Source organism: Corvus hawaiiensis, chromosome 24 (assembly GCF_020740725.1).
Source record: "Corvus hawaiiensis isolate bCorHaw1 chromosome 24, bCorHaw1.pri.cur, whole genome shotgun sequence".
NCBI lineage: Eukaryota > Metazoa > Chordata > Aves > Passeriformes > Corvidae > Corvus > Corvus hawaiiensis.
The window spans coordinates 1,919,652-1,938,740 of NC_063236.1; the positions used below are offsets into that span (position 1 = coordinate 1,919,652).

General features: G+C 59.2%; 1 protein-coding gene across 2 annotated transcripts; it reads right to left on the bottom strand.

The window, feature by feature from the left end:
- Window positions 1-2,509: 2,509 nt before the first annotated feature.
- TFCP2 (transcription factor CP2) lies at window positions 2,510-17,540 on the bottom strand. Of its 2 annotated transcripts, none has more exons than XM_048328223.1 (15): window positions 16,255-17,540; window positions 14,333-14,484; window positions 13,198-13,274; window positions 12,887-12,992; window positions 12,716-12,822; window positions 12,055-12,207; window positions 10,437-10,547; window positions 9,424-9,512; window positions 8,795-8,840; window positions 8,347-8,440; window positions 7,130-7,220; window positions 5,371-5,477; window positions 4,314-4,456; window positions 3,276-3,327; window positions 2,510-3,172 (listed from the first exon to the last, which is right to left on the bottom strand). In XM_048328223.1, the coding sequence occupies exons 1-15, from the start codon at window positions 16,374-16,376 to the stop codon at window positions 3,135-3,137; spliced, it is 1,488 nt and encodes a 495-aa protein (XP_048184180.1). In that variant the 5' UTR covers window positions 16,377-17,540; the 3' UTR covers window positions 2,510-3,134. The 2 variants fall into 2 exon arrangements, with proteins under 2 accessions (XP_048184180.1, XP_048184179.1); XM_048328222.1 differs by having other exon boundaries at window positions 8,795-8,843; window positions 16,255-16,386.
- Between the last annotated feature and the right edge of the window lie 1,549 nt (window positions 17,541-19,089).

Sequence of the window (19,089 nt, forward strand, 5' to 3'; positions counted from 1 at the left end):
AACCACCACTGGGCCTTCAGAGGAAGAGCAGCCCCTTCTACAGGATCACCGCTTCAACAGAGCCACATCCATCACTCCAACAGGAGTGCAGCCACCGTTCAATCGGACTGCCCTGCCCGGCAGGGTGTCAGGTCGTATCCTGACCCTGTTAGGTGAAGCCAGGGTTTCTGTATTATTGCCTTTATCTTAATTTTCCTATTAAATTGTAACTCTGGCTTGGGATCTCCCACTGGTTTGCTTTCAAACTAGTACAACGGAAAAAGGCCAGTTGGCAGCGCGGAGGGAAACTCATCTGGGCTGCCCAAGTGTGGCAAGACATCGCTGCCCGGGTGGAGTGGCTGACCATGAAAAGCCATCAGGCGCTAATGAGGAGCATCACGACGATGACCAGGTGGGTCAGGCACATCTGGAGAGTTACTCCAGCTTGGTGGGCTCATCAGGGCAAAAAGGCAGTGCAGCAATGGGCTCATGACGGAGGGATGGGCTTAGCCATGGACACTGCACCCCTGGTAGCCCACGACTGTGAAACGTGCGCTGTGATCAGGCAGGGCCAAGCGGGTGAAGCCCCTGTGATCTAAATACCAGTGTGGGGAGGGCTGGCAGATCGATCACATCACAGCGCCTCAAACCCGCCAAGGCAGGCACTGCTGCTGACAGCGGTGGGGGGCACCAGTGGACGGCTGGAGATGGACCCTGTGCCTCACGCCACTGCCTGGAAAACCATCCTGGGCCTTGGAAAACAAGTCCCATGGCGACATGGCAGCGCTGAAAGATGGAGTCGGACACTGGGACTCATCTCAAGAATGGCCTCGTGGACACCTGGGCCGGAGAGCTCGGGATGGGGTGGGGGTGTCACATTCCCTGTCAGGCACCAGCCCTGGGTAACGGGAACGGTGCAATGGCTGTTAAAACCCACACTGAAGGCAGGGGCTGGTGGGACCTTCAAACATTGGGATCTGCATTTTGTGAAGGTCAGCTGGTCACTCAACACCCGAGGCTCCACCAGTTGAACTGGCCCTGCCCAGTGTGAACCCCCAGGTGCCATAGAAGGGAACAAAGTCCCTGTGGTTCATGCGAGGAATGTGTCAGGGAAGAGAGTTTGGATCAGTCCTGCCCCAAGCAAAGGCAAACCCATCCCTGGGATTGTTTCTGCTCATGGACCTGGGTGCACTTGGAGGGTGATGCCAAGGGCAGGGAAACACAAGTGTCCTTCAAGGGGCTTTGATTTTGGGGTGAGAACATCTGGAATGTTGAACTGTGTCATGGTGGTTGTGGGTGACACTGCCAGCGTTTGCCAGAACTCCCACAGATGGTGAGGATGGGCTGCACCAGCTGGGAGCTCTGGATGCAGCCACCAGCCGACAGCAGAGCAGCCCTCGTGTCCTGGGACAGATCCGGGACGGACACATCCCACAGCCAGGACTGACCGATCCCAAGAGACACCTGGGACAGCCAGGGATCATGGAGATGAAACTCCTGCCTGCGTGTGCGCACACAAATACGTGTGTACACATAAATATGTGAGGAGCTGGAAGGTGTGGGGACCTGGGAATGATGTGGATGGTGTAGAATAAAGGGTGAGTGGAAGGTGTGGAATGAGGAATGACGTGGATGGTGTGGAGTAAGGCATGGGGAATGGACTGGTGGTGGCCAGGACAGGGTTAATTTCTGCAGCAGCTGTGAGGGGCACGGCCAGGACCCCGAGGTCATTCTGTACCTGCCAGGACCCTGTGGTCATTCCGTACCTGCCAGGACCCCGAGGTCATTCTGTACCGGCCAGGACCCCGAGGTCATTCTGTACCAGCGAGGACCCCGAGGTCATTCTTTACCGGCCAGGACCCTGTGGTCATTCTGTACCTGCCAGGACCCCGAGGTCATTCCACACCATTTCTTATCAGTGTTGCTGTTTTCCTTTGTTTCTTATCTCGTTGCTGTTTCCAGTAAATTGTTCTTTTCACGCCTGGGTCAGGGCGTGGCTCGGAGTCTGGGGGGAGGCACCGAACTGGGGACCACGACTCCGAGTTATTGATTAACGAAATTAAAGGATCAGAGCCCCTCCGTGCCCCCCAGCCTCGCCTTTTCCAGGGGAAATCCCGGGGCGCTCCCGCTCCTCCTGAACCACCATCAGCCTCGGGATCCTCCGGCTCTGACACCCCCTGGGCATGGGGGATTTGGGGTGGATTTGGGTGATTTTGGGGTAATTTGTGGATGATTTTGAGGTAATTTGTTGATGATTTTGAGGTAATTTTCGGTGGTGACTTGGGGTAATTTGGGGGAAGATTCAGGGATGTTTCAGGGTGATTTTGAGGCCACCTTGAGGTGGTTTAGCAGATTTTTGGAGGTGATTTTGAGGTAGTTTGGAGGTGATTTGGGGGATTACTTGGGGGTGGTTTTGAGTGATTTTTGGATGGTCTTGGGGATGATTTTGGGGGTGTTACTGCAGTCCTGGAGAAGGTGACCCCCTGCACTGGCCAGACTGTCATGACTGTCACCTGAGCCAGTACCTGCCTCACCTGGATCCCACCCCAGCTTTATTTAACTCAAATCCTTGGTTTATATTGTCTTTTTTCCCCAATTTTTTGCCCAAAATGCCTGATGGGCTGAGGAGCATCCAAGTCTGGGGGGATCTGGGGATCGACCTCCCACACCTGGACACCTGCCCGGAGCCCCTTCAATCACTTCACATATTCAGCAGAAATAGCGAAATCTTTGCTTTTCTCCCCAAAACACGCAGCAATGTCCCCTCGCCACCCCCCCCTCCCCCAAGTTATTCCTTTATCCTCCAATTTTCCATAATTAAATCTGGAATTCTTGATGAGCTTATGAGATCACTTCGCACCTGCACACACCTGGAGGCAGCACCTTTCCCAGGTGGGTGAACACCTGGTGCCTCAGAGCTCCAGCAACGGAGCATCCTGTCCATCCCAGGAGTCACCTGTGGGAAGGGCAGCCAGGTAACCACACCTGGGGGCTCTCCGGGGGGGTTTCCAGGTGTTCCCTGCGAGGAGGGCGGCCAGGTAACAACACCTGGGGGTTCCCAGATCTCTCTGCTCGTGTCCTCGTGCTGGGAGTGGAGGGTCTCCAGGTGTGCTGAGAGGCTGCAGGTGCTCCTCACCTGTCCCTCACCTGGCCCCCTATTTCAGGATGATGTGGTAGCTGTCGTTGGTTTCGGCTGCAAAGGAAGCCAAGGTCACCCCGCAGCAGGTGAGGGAAGGTGGGGCGGGGCCATCGGACACAGGTGCGGCCCAAACACAGAGCCCCAGGTACTCACGCACCTTTCATGGTGTCCAAGACGAAGCAGGATTCATCCTGGAAGTTCTGGATCATCTGGAAAAACCCAAAACAACACCAATTTAGGGGGTTTTGGGGAAGGGTTTGGGTTCCAAAGGGCTGGAGGTGCCCAGGTGGGAGCTCAGGTGGGCGCTTTGGAAGCACCAGCCAGAAATACTTCATTCCTTCCTCGGGCCCTTGTCTCGGGGTGATTTTCAGATGATTCTCCATTCCCTGATCATCTGCTTTATGCCCAGAAATGGCTGCTGGAGCTTTGAGAGGGACCTGGGGGATTTTAACCCGCGCGGGTTTCATTCAAAGCCTCCCTCTCTGGCGCGTGACGTCCCATCCTCGCTTTCACTGCCTTGGTTTTCGCTAGCTTGAAGCAAGAAGTTTTCTATTTTCTCCCTTCCCCCAGCCTGGAGGCTGTACCAGGAATCCTTTAGGTGGCTTTGTTTATTTTGGGTTTTTTCTTGAGCTGTTTTTGGCTTGGTTTTCAGTCCAGGGAGCCGGCGGGGGCCGCTCCGAGAGCTCGGAGAAGCTGAACCAACAGGAGGAAGGACACCAAAACCCAGCAGCTTCTGCTGCGAGGAGGAGACCAAGGCCAGAGGATCACCAGGTTCCCGTCTGCTTTTGCCCGAGCTGCTGCGTGCACTCCCTTCTCCCCCTCCCTGAGACAAAGCGGGGCCAGCCCCCGTCCTCGCCTCCTGGCCACACGCCCAGGTGGGGCTGGGCTGTAAGGTGCAGTATTTCTTTCTGTGCCTTGCAGGTATCTTGCTTTGGTAATGAACTGTTTTACCTTTTTTTGTCACTTTCACCCACTGGTATTCGTTCATCTCATTGGCAGAAAAAGGGAATTGCTGACGTCCTTTCTCTTTAAACACTTTTTGCAGAGTGTTTTTCTCCCAGAATTTGTCTCCAAACAGAGAGAGCCCCTCCCAAAACCTGCCCAGGTGATCTCTGGTGATGCCGTTCTCCAGGTGAACCTCCCAGGGGATCCTGCCCACCCTCCCAGCTGTGCCTGTGGGGCAGGCGGGCGTTACCTCGTCGCTGACCAGGACGTGGATCCCGGTGGGTCCCTGTTTGTAGATCTGCTGGATCTGCTGGGCCGGCACGCGGAAAAGCTGCGCCAACTTCTCCGTCAGCTCGGCTGCCGTCAGCTCCTCCAGGTAAATGGCGTGGTACACTGCAGGGCACAGCACGGCCTCGCACCTGCCCAGGTGTGCCCCCCGTGCCCCCCGGGGCTGGGCTCAGCTGTGCCCCCGAACGGGGACCTGCCCGTCCCCGTGTCCTGCGTGCGATTGACACACCCGGCCCCAAAATCCTTCTGGCACCACCTGGGCAGCACCACCTGGCCTGTTCCAGGTGGGTTTTACTCCCAGCAGGATGGGAACAGCCCCTCCCCAGCCCCCCTGGATTCTCACAGGTGTTCCCAATTCTGTCTCGGCACAGGTGAGATGCCAACACCTGTGTGGTGGCACCGAGGGAAATCCTCCGGGATCGGGGCAAAGAATGGAGGGAAGGGGGTCATTTTCTGGCACTTTAACCTGACCCCAGGTGTACAGAGGGCCCAGGTGAGCTCTGTGCTCACAGGTGAGGCCACAGGTCAAGGCACAGGTGGGGACACAGGTGAGGGTACAGCTGATCTCAGGAGAGGATGAGGGATGGGGCCAGCGGGTGCTGAGCACCCGTGGGCAGGTGCTCTGCTGGAAAGAGCTGCCAGCACATCCCAAATTCCTGATCCCCTCAGGTGTGACCCCAGGTTCCCAATCCCCCCCAAGTGTGACCCCAGGTTCCCAGTCCCCCCCAGGCGTGACCCAGACTCCCAATCCCCCCCAGGTGTGATCCCTGCTCCCCCAGGTGTGACCCGATTCCCAACCCCCCAGGTGTGACCCCAGATTCCTGATCCCCCCAGGTGTGATCCCAGACTCCCAATCCCCCCCAGGTGTGACCCCACATTCCCGATCCCCCCCAGGTGTGATCCCTGCTCCCCCAGGTGTGACCCCACATTCCCGATCCCCCCCAGGTGTGATCCCTGCTCCCCCAGGTGTGACCCCACATTCCTGATCCCCCCCAGGTGTGATCCCTGCTCCCCCTCACCAAAGAAGGTGCCGGCGCTGCCGTCGCCGTCCTCGTGCTCGTGCTGGGGGTCCCTGACCTGCTGTGACTCCTGGCACACGTAGATGGTCAGGCGGGGCCGCACCATCCTGCGACAGGTGAGGGTCACCTGTGGTTCCCTCCCTTCCCAGCCCCTTTCCCTGCCAGGTGTCCTCAGCAGGAGCTGGACGAGCTCATCCCGCAGGAAAACCCTTGTGGTTGTCCCCACCTGGCTGATCCCAAGGTGTCCCCTGGGGGACAGGTGACCCTGGGTCAGCATTCCCTGGTGCCATGGGGGCAGGAATGCACACCTGCAATGCTCCTGGGATGCCCTCCCCTGTCCCGTGGCAGGTATCTGGGATGATGCTTCCCAGACATCCCCACCTGGACACCTTGTCCCTCTCAGCCTTCCCAAACGCTCCAGGTGTGTTAAACCCCTGCCTTTTAGGGAAAGGTGTAAGAAACATCCTCTTTTTGGGAACCTCCCAGGCAAGTAACTCCACCTGGGTGGGTCACAGGTGGAGACAGCTCCTGGATCAATTCCTGGCTTGTGGCTCCACTCCTGGACTCTCAAAGTGAAATAATTCCTAATTCCTCTCTCCTGCCTGGACTGCCTTCCTCAAAGTGCCTCTAAATTCCTGACTCGGGTGGGAAAAGGCTGGGCCAGGTGAGTCCCAGCCCCCAGAGGTGAGTCCCAGCCCCACAGGTGGGTCCCAGTCCCACAGGTGAGTCCCAGTCCCACAGGTGGGTCCCAGTCCCACAGGTGGGTCCCACAGGTGAGTCCCAGTCCCACAGGTGGGTCCCAGTCCCACAGGTGAGTCCCAGTCCCACAGGTGAGTCCCAGTCCCACAGGTGAGTCTCAGTCCCACAGGTGGGTCCCAGCCCCACAGGTGAGTCCCAGCCCCACAGGTGGGTCCCAGTCCCACAGGTGGGTCCCAGTCCCACAAGTGAGTCCCAGCCCCACAGGTGGGTCCCAGTCCCACAGGTGAGTCCCAGCCCCACAGGTGGGTCCCAGTCCCACAGGTGAACCCCAGTCCCACAGGTGGGTCCCACAGGTGGGTCCCAGTCCCACAGGTGAGTCCCAGCCCCACAGGTGGGTCCCAGTCCCACAGGTGGGTCCCAGTCCCACAGGTGGGTCCCAGTCCCACAAGTGAGTCCCAGCCCCACAGGTGGGTCCCAGTCCCACAGGTGAGTCCCAGCCCCACAGGTGGGTCCCAGTCCCACAAGTGAGTCCCAGCCCCACAGGTGGGTCCCAGTCCCACAGGTGAGTCCCAGCCCCACAGGTGGGTCCCAGTCCCACAGGTGAGTCCCAGCCCCACAGGTGGGTCCCAGTCCCACAGGTGAGTCCCAGCCCCCAGAGGTGAGTCCCAGCCCCACAGGTGAGTCCCAGCCCCACAGGTGAGTCCCAGCCCCACAGGTGGGTCCCAGTCCCACAGGTGGGTCCCAGTCCCACAGGTGAGTCCCAGCCCCACAGGTGGGTCCCAGTCCCACAGGTGAACCCCAGTCCCACAGGTGGGTCCCACAGGTGAGTCCCAGCCCCACAGGTGAGTCCCAGCCCCACAGGTGGGTCCCAGTCCCACAGGTGAACCCCAGTCCCACAGGTGGGTCCCACAGGTGAGTCCCAGCCCCACAGGTGAGTCCCAGCCCCACAGGTGGGTCCCAGTCCCACAGGTGAACCCCAGTCCCACAGGTGGGTCCCACAGGTGAGTCCCAGCCCCACAGGTGGGTCCCAGCCCCACAGGTGGGTCCCAGCCCCCCGTACCTGCCCTTGAGGGCGTTGAAGAGCCGGATGCCATCGGCGGGGCCGCAGATCTGGATCACGTCCTCCCGCGTCAGCTTCAGCAGATCTGCTCCTGGAAAACCCCCAAAGGGCCAAATTCACCCCGAATTCGCCCCAAATTCTCCTCTGTTTGCCCAGGATTGGTATTTTTCACCTGTTTTTCCTCAAAATCAGCCTTTTGCAGCGTTGCTTTCCCCCAGATTATGTATTTTTGGCTTTGTTTTCCCCAAAGCAGCATTTTCCCCACTTTTTTTCCTAAAATCAGCATTTTTCACCTTTGTTTTCCCATAATCCTTATTTTCCAGCTCAGTTTTCCCAAAAACCATCACTTTTCTCCCTTTTTCTCCCCACATCACCATTTTTCAATTTCATTTTTCCCCAAATCAGCATTTTTCAGTGCGATTTCCCCCAAATTCAACATCTTCCACCTGTTTTCCCTCACATCAGCATTTTTCAGCTTGGTTATCCCAAACCTTGCATATTCCAGCTTTGTTTTCCCCCAGATCAGCAATTTTTCGCTTATTTTCCCCCAACTTGGTATTTTTCAGCTCAGTCTTCCCCAAAATTGCCATTTTCCAAGTTTGCTTTATCCAAAATCAGCATTTTTCACCTCTGTTTTCCACAAAAATCAGCTTTTCACTTTCATTTTGCCCATAACTGGCATTTTCCATCTTGGTTTTCCCCAAAATCTGCATTTTTCACCTCTTGCTCCCCCCCCAAAATTGCCATTTTTCAGCTTCATGTTCCTTAAAATCAGCACTTTTCAACCCATTTTTGCCTGAATTCAAAATTTTCTACCTCTGTCTCCCCCAAAATTGGCACTTTAAATTTGTTTTCCCCTAAATTGCCATTTTCAGCTATTTTTCCCTCCCAAATCAGCTTTTTTTCAGCGTTCTCCCCCCGACAAATCCCCATTTTTCAGCTTCATTGTCCCCACATCATCCATTTCCACCTTGTTTTCCCAAACCTGCCATTTTTCAGCTCCAAAATCAGCCCTTCTTGTGTTACCTGTGCCAGGTGAGCTGGGGGAGGCGGTGCCAGGTGAGCCGTTAGATTGGGTTATAAAAACAGGGATTTGGGGAAATCTCACCTGGCCCAGGCGAGAGGAGGAGGTGACCTGGCCCAGGAGAGGGGAGGAGATGACCTGGCCCAGGTGGGGGGAGGAGGTGACCTGGCCCAGGTGAGGGAGCAGAACTCACCTGAGAAGTTCCTGAAGAGCCGTGAGAAGGTGGAGAAGCGGTTCCGGTGCAGCCACTGCTGCGCCTCCTGCGGGGTCCAGGTGGGCAGCAGCGTCTGGGGGGACACGGGGGGACACAGGTGCTGCCAGGTGACCCGGGTGACCAGGTGAGGCACACCAGGTGTTTGCACTCGGGCAGGGGCACAGGTGAGCTCAGGGTGAGCCAGGGCAGGTGTGGATTGAAGCCCTGAGCAGCTGGGACGAGGTGATGGCCTCAGAGGTGACCTGGAGGAGTTTCCTCTGAGGTGAGCTCAGGTGAGCTCAGGGGGGGCCAGCGCAGGTGTGGGTTCCCCCCCAGGTGGGGACAGAAGGGCTGTGGCCTCCCAGGTGTTTCCAGGTGACCCCAAGTGTCCCCCTGTGGAACCTCCCCCCCCAGGTGTACCTGGGCAGGTACCAGGACAGGTACTTACGTCAGCCAGGGGCGCGGGGGGGTCGGGCTGGTGGCTCGGGGACCCACTGCTGGGGACAGAGGGACACGGTCACTGCGATACTGGGGACACTGGGAGCACTGGGACATGGGGACATTGTAACTGGACACTGGGATGGCTGGACACTGGGATTACTTTAATGGGGATACTGGGATCACTGGGATGCTGCGGTCACTGGGATGATACTGGTGATACTGTCACTGGGATACTGGGGTCACTGTCCCGGGGATACAGGGGTCACTGGCATGGCACTGGGGTCACTGGGACAGCACTGGGATGGCACTGGCATGACACTGGGACAGCACTGGCATCACTGGGATGGCACTGGGATGGCACAGGGGTCATTGGGATGGCACTGGGATGGCACTGGCATCACTGGCATGACACTGGTGTCACTGGGATGGCACTGGAATGGCACTGGGGCCATTGGGATGGCACTGGGATGGCACTGGCACCACTGGGATGGCACTGGGGTCACTGGGATGGTACTGGAATGGCACTGGGATGACACTGGGATGACACTGGCATCACTGGGATGGCACTGGGGTCACTGGGATGGCACTGGGGTCTGCCCCCCGTCCCAGCACTCCCAGTATCCCGTCCCCACTCACCCGTCCCCGATGGAGAAGCTGCTGTGGGAGCTGTTGAAGCCGGGGGATGGCGCGCTGGGGACGTAGGTGACCTCGGGCCAGGGCGAGCACTGTGGGCAGGCCAGCTGAGCACAGGTGTGCCAGGACTGCACCTGCACTGCACACACCTGCACACACACCTGCACTGCACACACCTGCACACACACACCTGCACTGCACACACCTGCACTGCACATACCTGCACACACCTGCACACACACACCTGCACTGCACACACCTGCACACACACACCTGCACACACCTGCACACACACACCTGCACTGCACACACCTGCACACACACACCTGCACACACCTGCACACACACACCTGCACACACCTGCACACACACACCTGCACTGCACACACCTGCACTGCACACACCTGCACACACCTGCACACACACACCTGCACTGCACACACCTGCACTGCACACACCTGCACACACACCTGCACTGCACACACCTGCACACACACACCTGCACACACCTGGGACTGCACACACACACCTGGGACTGCACACACCTGCACTGCACACACCTGCACTGCACACACCTGCACACTCACACCTGGGACTGCACACACCTGGGACTGCACACACACACCTGCACACACACACCTGGGACTGCACACACCTGCACACGCACACCTGCACCACACACACCTGCACACACCTGCACACACCTGCACACACCTGCACACGCACACCTCCACTGCACACACCTGCACTGCACACACCTGCACACACATGCACACACCTGCACACACCTGCACCACACACACCTGCACACACCTGCACACACATGCACACCTGCACACACCTGCACTGCACACACCTGCCCGGCTCAGGTCAGTGATGTCCCCAGAGCCCTTTCTCAGGTACAAAAGCACCTTCTCTGCCCCCAGTTTTGCCTGGCAGGTAGGAACACCTTGGGCAAAGCTTTCCCGGCAGCACAGCCCTGCTCCCTGCCGGCCAGGTGAGCCAGGTGAGCTCACCTCGGTGAGGATGGTGGTCTCGTAGGAGGGCTGGTACTTCTCCTTCTCGTGGGGCGTTCGCTTCTCCATCTTCTCCCGATCCGTCTTCTGCTTCCGGTCGGCTCCTTTGGGCTGGAAAAGGGACAGGCCAGGACAGGTGTGTGGGAAACACACAGGTGACACAGGTGACACAGGTGACTCGGCCTTCTTGGTGCTTTACAGAGGGAAAAGGAGTCGTTCTGGGAGAAGCTTGTCCTGAGGGCCTCTGTAGGGACAGGGGTGTGACCACCAGAGTACACCTGTAACTCCCTGAGTACACCTGTAACCCCCTGAGTACACCTGTAACCCCGAGTACACCTGTAACCACTCTGCACACACCTGTAACCCCCCGAGTACACCTGTAACCCCGAGTACACCTGTAACCACTCTGCACACACCTGTAACCCCCCGAGTACACCTGTAACCCCGAGTACACCTGTAACCACTCTGCACACACCTGTAACCCCCCGAGTACACCTGTAACCCCGAGTACACCTGTAACCACTCTGCACACACCTGTAACCCCGAGTACACCTGTAACCCCGAGTACACCTGTAACCACTCTGCACACACCTGTAACCCCCCGAGTACACCTGTAACCACCTGAGTACACCTGTAACCACTCTGCACACACCTGTAACCCCCCGAGTACACCTGTAACCCCGAGTACACCTGTAACCACTCTGCACACACCTGTAACCCCCCGAGTACACCTGTAACCCCGAGTACACCTGTAACCACTCTGCACACACCTGTAACCCCCCGAGTACACCTGTAACCACCTGAGTACACCTGTAACCACTCTGCACACACCTGTAACCCCCCGAGTACACCTGTAACCCCGAGTACACCTGTAACCACTCTGCACACACCTGTAACCCCCCGAGTACACCTGTAACCCTGAGTACACCTGTAACCACTCTGCACACACCTGTAACCCCCCGAGTACACCTGTAACCCCGAGTACACCTGTAACCACTCTGCACACACCTGTAACCCCCTGAGTACACCTGTAACCCCGAGTACACCTGTAACCCCCAATACGCCTGAGCTGTGTCTTCTGCACCTGCATCACCCAGGTAGGAGGTGGGATTCTGGGGGGACAAAGTGCACCTGGACACGAGGTCTCAGGGGTGGCCTTGACTTTGCCACACCTTGAACACCTGGGCCCCTCTTCTACCCAAAACCGGGGGGATTTCACTCAAATCCCAGGGGAAGCACAGGTGTGGAACCTCCACAGGTATCCAGGTGTTCCCCTTGGCAGATCCCTGAAGAAATTCTCTTAAAATTTGGCTGCACCTGCACTCACAGGTGAAGGAATTTGGCCCAGGTGGACATGGGGAGGGCAGGGCAGGACCCCAAAGCCCACTGACCCCTCGAGGTGGACAGGTGGGTGAACAGGTGAGAGAAGAGGAGCCAAGGTGAGATTTTTGGGTGTGTCGCAGGTGGGACGGAGCCACAGGCACCCTGAGGTGTGACCAGGGCGGGAACGACCCCTGCCCCTCCCAGCACCTCCTAAAGGTGGGAGGTTCCAGAGGCACCAGCAGCCCCCAGGGCAAACTGGGACAGCCTCCCAGGTGAGCCCAGGTGGGAGGGGTACCTTGAACACCTTGATCTGGCAGCTGGCGGAGTGCAGGTGCTCCGTGTACTCGCCGCTCTCGTTCTCCCTGAAGGTGTCGATCTGCACGCGGAAGGGAACCCCCTTCTCGCCGCCGTGCTTGCGCAGCGTGAACTCCGTGCTGATGCAGTGCACCTGGGGACAGGTGTGCTGCCCTGGGAACGCTGCTGCCAGCTGGGGCAGCACCTGGCATCCACGGGGCAGCACCCAGCATCCACGGGGCAGCACCCGGGATCACCTGGCCCTCACCTGGATGTGGGACAGAGCCCACCTGTCCCTCACCTGGATGTGAGGCACTGCCCACCTGTCCTTTACCTGGATGTGGGACACCGCCCCCCGTCCCTCACCTGGATGTGGGACACGGACCACCTGTCCCTCACCTGGATGTGAGGCAGAGCCCACCTGTCCCTCACCTGGATGTGAGGCACTGCCCACCTGTCCCTTACCTGGATGTGAGGCACTGCCCACCTGTCCTTTACCTGGATGTGGGACAGAGCCCACCTGTCCTTTACCTGGATGTGGGACAGAGCCCCCCTGTCCCTCACCTGGATGTGAGGCAGTGCCCACCTGTCCTTTACCTGGACGTGAGGCACTGCCCACCTGGCCCTCACCTGGATGTGGGACACCGCCCCCCGTCCCTCACCTGGATGAAGACTGATGTCCTCTTGGCCGGATCCCACAGAAATTCCACGGTGTTGAGCTGCGTCGGGTTCGCGCGGGGGTCGATGATCCCCACGGACATCGGGATATCTGTGGGGGGAACAGGTGAGGCCCACCTGGGACCCCCCACCCGCCCCAGCCAGGTGAGACTCACCTATGTCCAGGATCCTGTCCCCAGGTCTGTTCCACCTCCAGCCCTCCAGCTGCTGGTGCTCCGTGTACTGCAACCGCCGGTCATGGAAAACCACCCGGAAGATGCTCTGGGGAAGGGGGAAACATCACCTGGAGCTGCCCTGGCACACCTGGCCAGGTGTGCGGCCCTTCCCTGTGCCAAAAAGGGGCAAAGGGAACCCCCTTCCCCCCCAAACCAGGTACATCTCCCACCCCCACCCTGCTGCAGAGCCCTGGAGAGCGGCCGGCTGGGACGGGCACACCTGGCCAGCGGTACCTGTGCTCTCTGCCCACCTTGACCAGCTTCCCGTTGATCTCGGGCAGCTCCCCGAGCTTCCTGTTGTCCAACATCCGGATCTCGTAGGATTGACCTGGGGGCAGGAGGGCACCTGAGGGTTTTCTGTCACCTGTACCTGTCACCTGAGCTCCTCGTTCATCTGGGGTCCCACCAACCCCAAGATTCCAGTTCTACCTGAAAGCAGCAGGTACAGCCTGAAGCTGTAACCCCTGTCCCACACTGACACACCTGTACAGGTACACCTTGAATACACCTGTACAGGTACACCTTGAACACACCTGTAACCATCTTACACACACCTGTACAGATACACCTTACACACAGCTGTACAGGTACACCTTGAATACACCTGTAACCACCTTACACACACCTGTATGGATACACCTTACACACACCTGTACACCTTGAACACACCTATAACCATCTTACACACACCTGTACAGATACACCTTGAACACACCTGTAACCCCCTGTACGCACCTGTATGGATACACCTTACACACACTTGTAACCACCCTGAACACACCTGTAACCCCCTGAACACACCTGTACAGATACACCTTACACACACAGATACACCTTGAACACACCTGTACAGGTACACCTTGAACACACCTGTACCCCCCTGCACATACCTGTAACCACCTTACACACACCTGTATGGATACACCTCACACACACCTGTACAGGTACACCTTGAACACACCTGTAACCACCTTACACACACCTGTAACCACCTTACACACACCTGTATGGATACACCTCACACACACCTGTACAGGTACACCTTGAACACACCTGTAACCATCTCACACACACCTGTACAGGTACACCTTGAACACACCTGTAACCACCTTACACACACCTGTAACCACCTTACACACACCTGTATGGATACACCTCACACACACCTGTCACCTGAGCCCACACTTAACCTGGTGAAATCCCCCAGGTGACTCAAGCTCCACCTGGCCAGAGCACAGCCAGGTGAAGGCAGCGCCGCTTCACTTCCCACTTCCCACCAGGAACAACGCAGAAATCGGGAATTTCCCCCCGGAAACTTCCACAGGCGGAATCTTCCTGCTCGGGGTGGTTCCCGGAGGTACCTGTGCAGGACAGGTGTGGCCTCACCTTGGTTGAGGTAGGTGAGGGTCTCGTCGTGCAGCTTGACCGCGGGGGAGGTGGCGGCGCACAGAACGTACTGGAAGGGCAGCAGCTTGTCCTGGTTCTCCGGCGGCAAACTGGACTCCTCCTGCTTGAAGATGGGCAGAGCCAGGACGTCGCTGCGGACACGGGGACAGAGTCACCTGAGACAGGTGAGGTGGGGGCCGGGCCGCGGGGTCAGGGACTCCTTCACTCCAACCTGGGCCTCGTTACCTGGGGGAAAAGCCCCGCCCCCACCTGGCTCTGCCTCTGGACCCTGCCCCAGACTGAGCCCAGGATTCCAGGGGTGCCCTGCACACCTGTCCCCAGGTGCCACCCGCTCCCCTGCACCCTGCACACCTGTCCCCAGGTGCCACCTGCTCACCAGAGATACACCTGTGCCCATCTGAATACACCCGTAAGCACCTGGGGCACACCTGAGCCCACCTGGGCACACCTGTGAGCATCTTGCACACAGCTCTGTCCCAACTCCTAACCCTGACTCCGACCACTACAATGACCCCAATTCCAACCATAATCACTCCTGCTCCTTCCTGAATCCATCCACAGCTCCAGGCCAACTGCATCCCAAATCCATCCCAAATCCATCCACAGCTCCAGGCCAACTGCATCCCAAATCCATCCCAAATCCATCCACAGCTCCAGGCCAACTGCATCCCGAATCCATCCCAACGGCATCCCAAATCCATCCCAACTGCATCCCGAATCCATCTCAAATCCATCCCAGCTGCATCCCGAATCCATCCCAACTGCATCCCAAATCCATCCTGAATCCATCCCAAATCCATCCCAATCGCATCCCGAATCCATCCCAACTGCATCCCGAATCCATCCTGAATCCATCCCAATCCATCCCAATCGCATCCTGAATCCATCCCGAATCCATCCCAATCCATCCCAATCGCATCCCGAATCCATCCCAACTGCATCCCGAATCCATCCTGAATCCATCCCAAATCCATCCCAATCGCATCCCGAATCCATCCCAACTGCATCCCGAATCCATCCCAAATCCATCCCAATCGCATCCCGAATCCATCCCAAATCCATCCCAACTGCATCCCAAATCCATCCTGAATCCATCCCGAATCCATCCACAGCTCCAGGCCAACTGCATCCCGAATGCATCCCGAATCCATCCCAATCACATCCCGACCCAAATCCATCCCAACTGCATCCCAAATCCATCCCGAATCCATCCCAATCGCATCCCAAATCCATCCCAACTGCATCCCGAATCCATCTCAAATCCATCCCAACTGCATCCCGAATCCATCCCAACTGCATCCCAAATCCATCCCGAATCCATCCCAGCGGCATCCCAAATCCATCCCAATCACATCCCGAATCCATCCCAATCACATCCCGAATCCATCCTGAATCCGTCCCAGATCCATCCCGAATCCATCCCAGCTCCATGCACTACTTCAGCCATAATTCCACTGTAACTCTACCCCTACTCCATCCCAACTCCACCTCCAAGCCTGCTCTTCCTTGCTCCAACCCCAACTCCACCCCAACGCCCCCGTTTCCCTCCCAATCCGCCCCCGTGCCCCAACTTTGGCACATTTTGGGGTTCCCCACACCCCTGCCATCCCCTGCCATTCTGGGATCCCCCCCAGATTTTGGGATCCCCCCCAGAGATTCTGGGGACCTCAGGAGATTTTGGGTTCCTCCCTGGGGATCTGAGATCCCCCATGAATATTCTGGGGATCCCCGGAGGTTGTGGGGTTTCCCCTGGAGATTCTGGGGTCCCCTCCCGCTGCAGGTACCGGCGCTGAGGTCCCGCCCAACGCCTTCAACCTCCAGCTCACTTCAGGGTTCCCCACTCCCCGTGCAGCCCCTGCCAAGCCCCGGGGTTCTCCGGGATGTTTTGGGGTCCCCGGTACCTCATGCTGTAGGCGCCGGCGCCGAGCTCCTGCCCGATCCCCGACAGGCTGGCGTCGAAATCCTGCACCAGCCCCGACTCGATCACCTCGTCCGCCAGCGGCAGCTTCAGCGCCCACGCCATGGCCCCGAGGGCACCCCAAAAACGGCGGCCGGGTCACCCCCAAAAACCGGGGGTGGGCAGGGTCACCCCCAAGAAAACGCGGTTGTTGTGGTCACTCCAAAACCAGGGGGCCTTGGGGACACCCCAAAAAAGGGGGGGGGGTTCAGGGGCTACTCAAAGATGGGGGCGTCCTGGGGACACGCCAAAAGCGGGGGGTGGGGTCACCCCCAAACACGGGGTGGCTCCAAAAAGGGGTTTGTAGAGGTCCCCCTAAAACCAGGGGGCTTTGGGGGCACCTCAAGTGTGACGGGGCCTCGGGGTCACCCCAAAACCAGGGTCTTCAGTGTCACCCCAAAAATGGGGCTCCTCAGAGTCACCCCCAACCCAGGGGCTCCTCGGGGGCACCCCAACGCCTCCCCCTGTTCTCTGGGGGTACCAAAGCCCCGCAGCCCTCTTGGGGACCCTCTCCTGAGGTGCCTAATTTGGGGACACCCAAAAACCCGCTACCACAGGGGAATGAACCCCAAAACCCAGCGACACCCCCGAGGCTGCGCCCCCGCCCTTGAAGCCCCTCAAAGGGAACGCCTTGGGGGGACCCCCAAACTCCTGAGAGGCGGCACCCCCGGGGGTCCCGAGCTCTACGGACCACCCCCCACGGGCTGCACCCGCAGGGACTCCCCAAATCCTGCACTCTCCTCCAAGGGCTGCACCCGCAGGGACCCCCCCAAAATCCTGCACTCCCCTCGAGGGCTGCACCCGCAGGGACCCCCCAAATCCTGCACTCTCCTCCAAGGGCTGCACACACAGGGACCCCCCAAAATCCTGCACTCCCCTCCAAGGGCTGCACACACAGGGACTCCCCAAAATCCTGCACTCCCCTCCAAGGGCTGCACACACAGGGACTCCCCAAAATCCTGCACTCCCCTCTAAGGGCTGCACCCGCAGGGACCCCCAAAATCCCGCACTCCCTCCAAGGGCTGCACCCGCAGGGACCCCCCCAAAATCCTGCACTCCCCTCGAGGGCTGCACCCGCAGGGACCCCCCAAATCCTGCACTCTCCTCCAAGGGCTGCACACACAGGGACCCCCCAAAATCCTGCACTCCCCTCTAAGGGCTGCACCCGCAGGGATCCCCAAAATCCCGCACTCCCTCCAAGGGCTGCACCCGCAGGGACGCCCCAAATCCCGCACTCCCCTCTAAGGGCTGCACACACAGGGACTCCCCAACATCCTGCACTCCCCTCTAAGGGCTGCACACACAGGGACCCCCAAAATCCTGCACTCCCCTCTAAGGGCTGCACCCGCAGGGACCCCCCCAAATCCTACACCGCCCTAGGCGCTGCCCCTCGCAGGGACCCCCCAATCCGGGCTGCGACCCCCCAATCCTGGCTGGAGCCCCCCAGTCCGGGCTGGGACCCCACGGGCCGGGCTGGGACCCCCTGATCCGAGCCGGGACGCCCCAGTCCTGGCCCGGCCCCCCCCGCTCCGGGCCGGGACCCCCCAAACCCGCCGCTCCGCCAAGATGGAGGCGGCGACCCCGCCCCCGCCGCTGGGAGGGCGGCCCCGCCCCTCCGCCGCGCTCAGCCAATGGGACGGGGTCTTTCCGCGTGACAGGCGGAAGCAGCAACCAATAGAGAGCGCCGCGCCCAGCAGGCCGCGCAGGGATTGGCTGGGGGGCGTGGCGGCGGCGGCGTGCCGCGCTCCGCTCCGCGCGGCGCCCCCCCTCGGGGCCGCGGGTTCGAGTCCCGCTGCTGCCTGAGGCGTGCGCGGAGCTGCGCGGGCCTCGGGCGGGGGAGCCGAGGAGGAGGAAGGACCCCCCAAATCCGGAAAAAAGGGGAAAGGAAAAGAAAAAAGAAAAATACTGTTTATTTCACACCACTACATCAAGTGCATCAGTCTGCCGCGGCCCCAGCGGGCACCCCGGTGTCCCCCGTCGCCCCCAAACCTCCCCCTCCCATCGCTCCCCCGGGGGGGCTGGAGCTCCCCAGGCTCAGGGCAGGGGGAGGTGGGGAAGGGGCGCTGCCTCTGTTTTGGGGTTCACGCCCCCCCAACCCGGGGAGTCCAGTGATGTCCCCAAAATCCACCCACGGGACATCCCCAAGGTGGGGGATCACCCCCAGAAGCCCCTCACGAGGTGAGGAACCCCCCAAATCAGCGTCGGGGGGGTGACATAAATTGGGGGTCACCCCTGGTGAGCCGTGACATTGCCTCAGGAACACAGGAAAAAGGGCAAAAGCCAGAAAAATGGAAATCACTGATTTTGGGTGGGTATGTGACGCTCGGGGGCCAGGACAGGGCGGGGGGGGTCTGTCACCACGTGTGTCACAGGCGGGGGAGGCGTGACGAGGAGGGCACGGGGGGACACACACAGGCACCGGTGGGCACAGGCACGGGGGCAGGGGGACAAAATCCATGGCCAAAGGGACAAAACCAGTGGCCAAAGTGCCGATGGCTGGAGGTCAAGGGGCTGTGACCGGTAGGACAGAGGGGATTCCCAGTGCTCCCAGTTCAGAGCACTGGGAAGACGCTGAGGGGCACGGGGGGGTGGGCACAGGGAAAGGCCTGGACACAGGTATGGGCACGGGCGTGGAGGGACAAGATTGGTGGCCAAAGGGACAAAATCAATGGCCAAAGTGCTGATGGCAGGTGGTTGGGGGGACTGGGAACTGGGATGTTCCCAGTGTTCCCAGTGCTCCCAGTGCAGAGCGTGTGGAAGACATTGAATGTTGGACACG

Coding starts and splice junctions, on each gene's coding strand:
- TFCP2 (XM_048328222.1), bottom strand. CDS start 16,376: ATGGCGTGGGCGCTGAAGCTGCCGCTGGCGGACGAGGTGATCGAGTCG. Junction 14,485..16,254: donor GCCGGCGCCTACAGCATGAG/GTACCGGGGACC, acceptor CCGTGTCCGCAG/CGACGTCCTGGCTCTGCCCA. Junction 4,457..5,370: donor CAGCGCCGGCACCTTCTTTG/GTGAGGGGGAGC, acceptor TGTGCCCTGCAG/TGTACCACGCCATTTACCTG.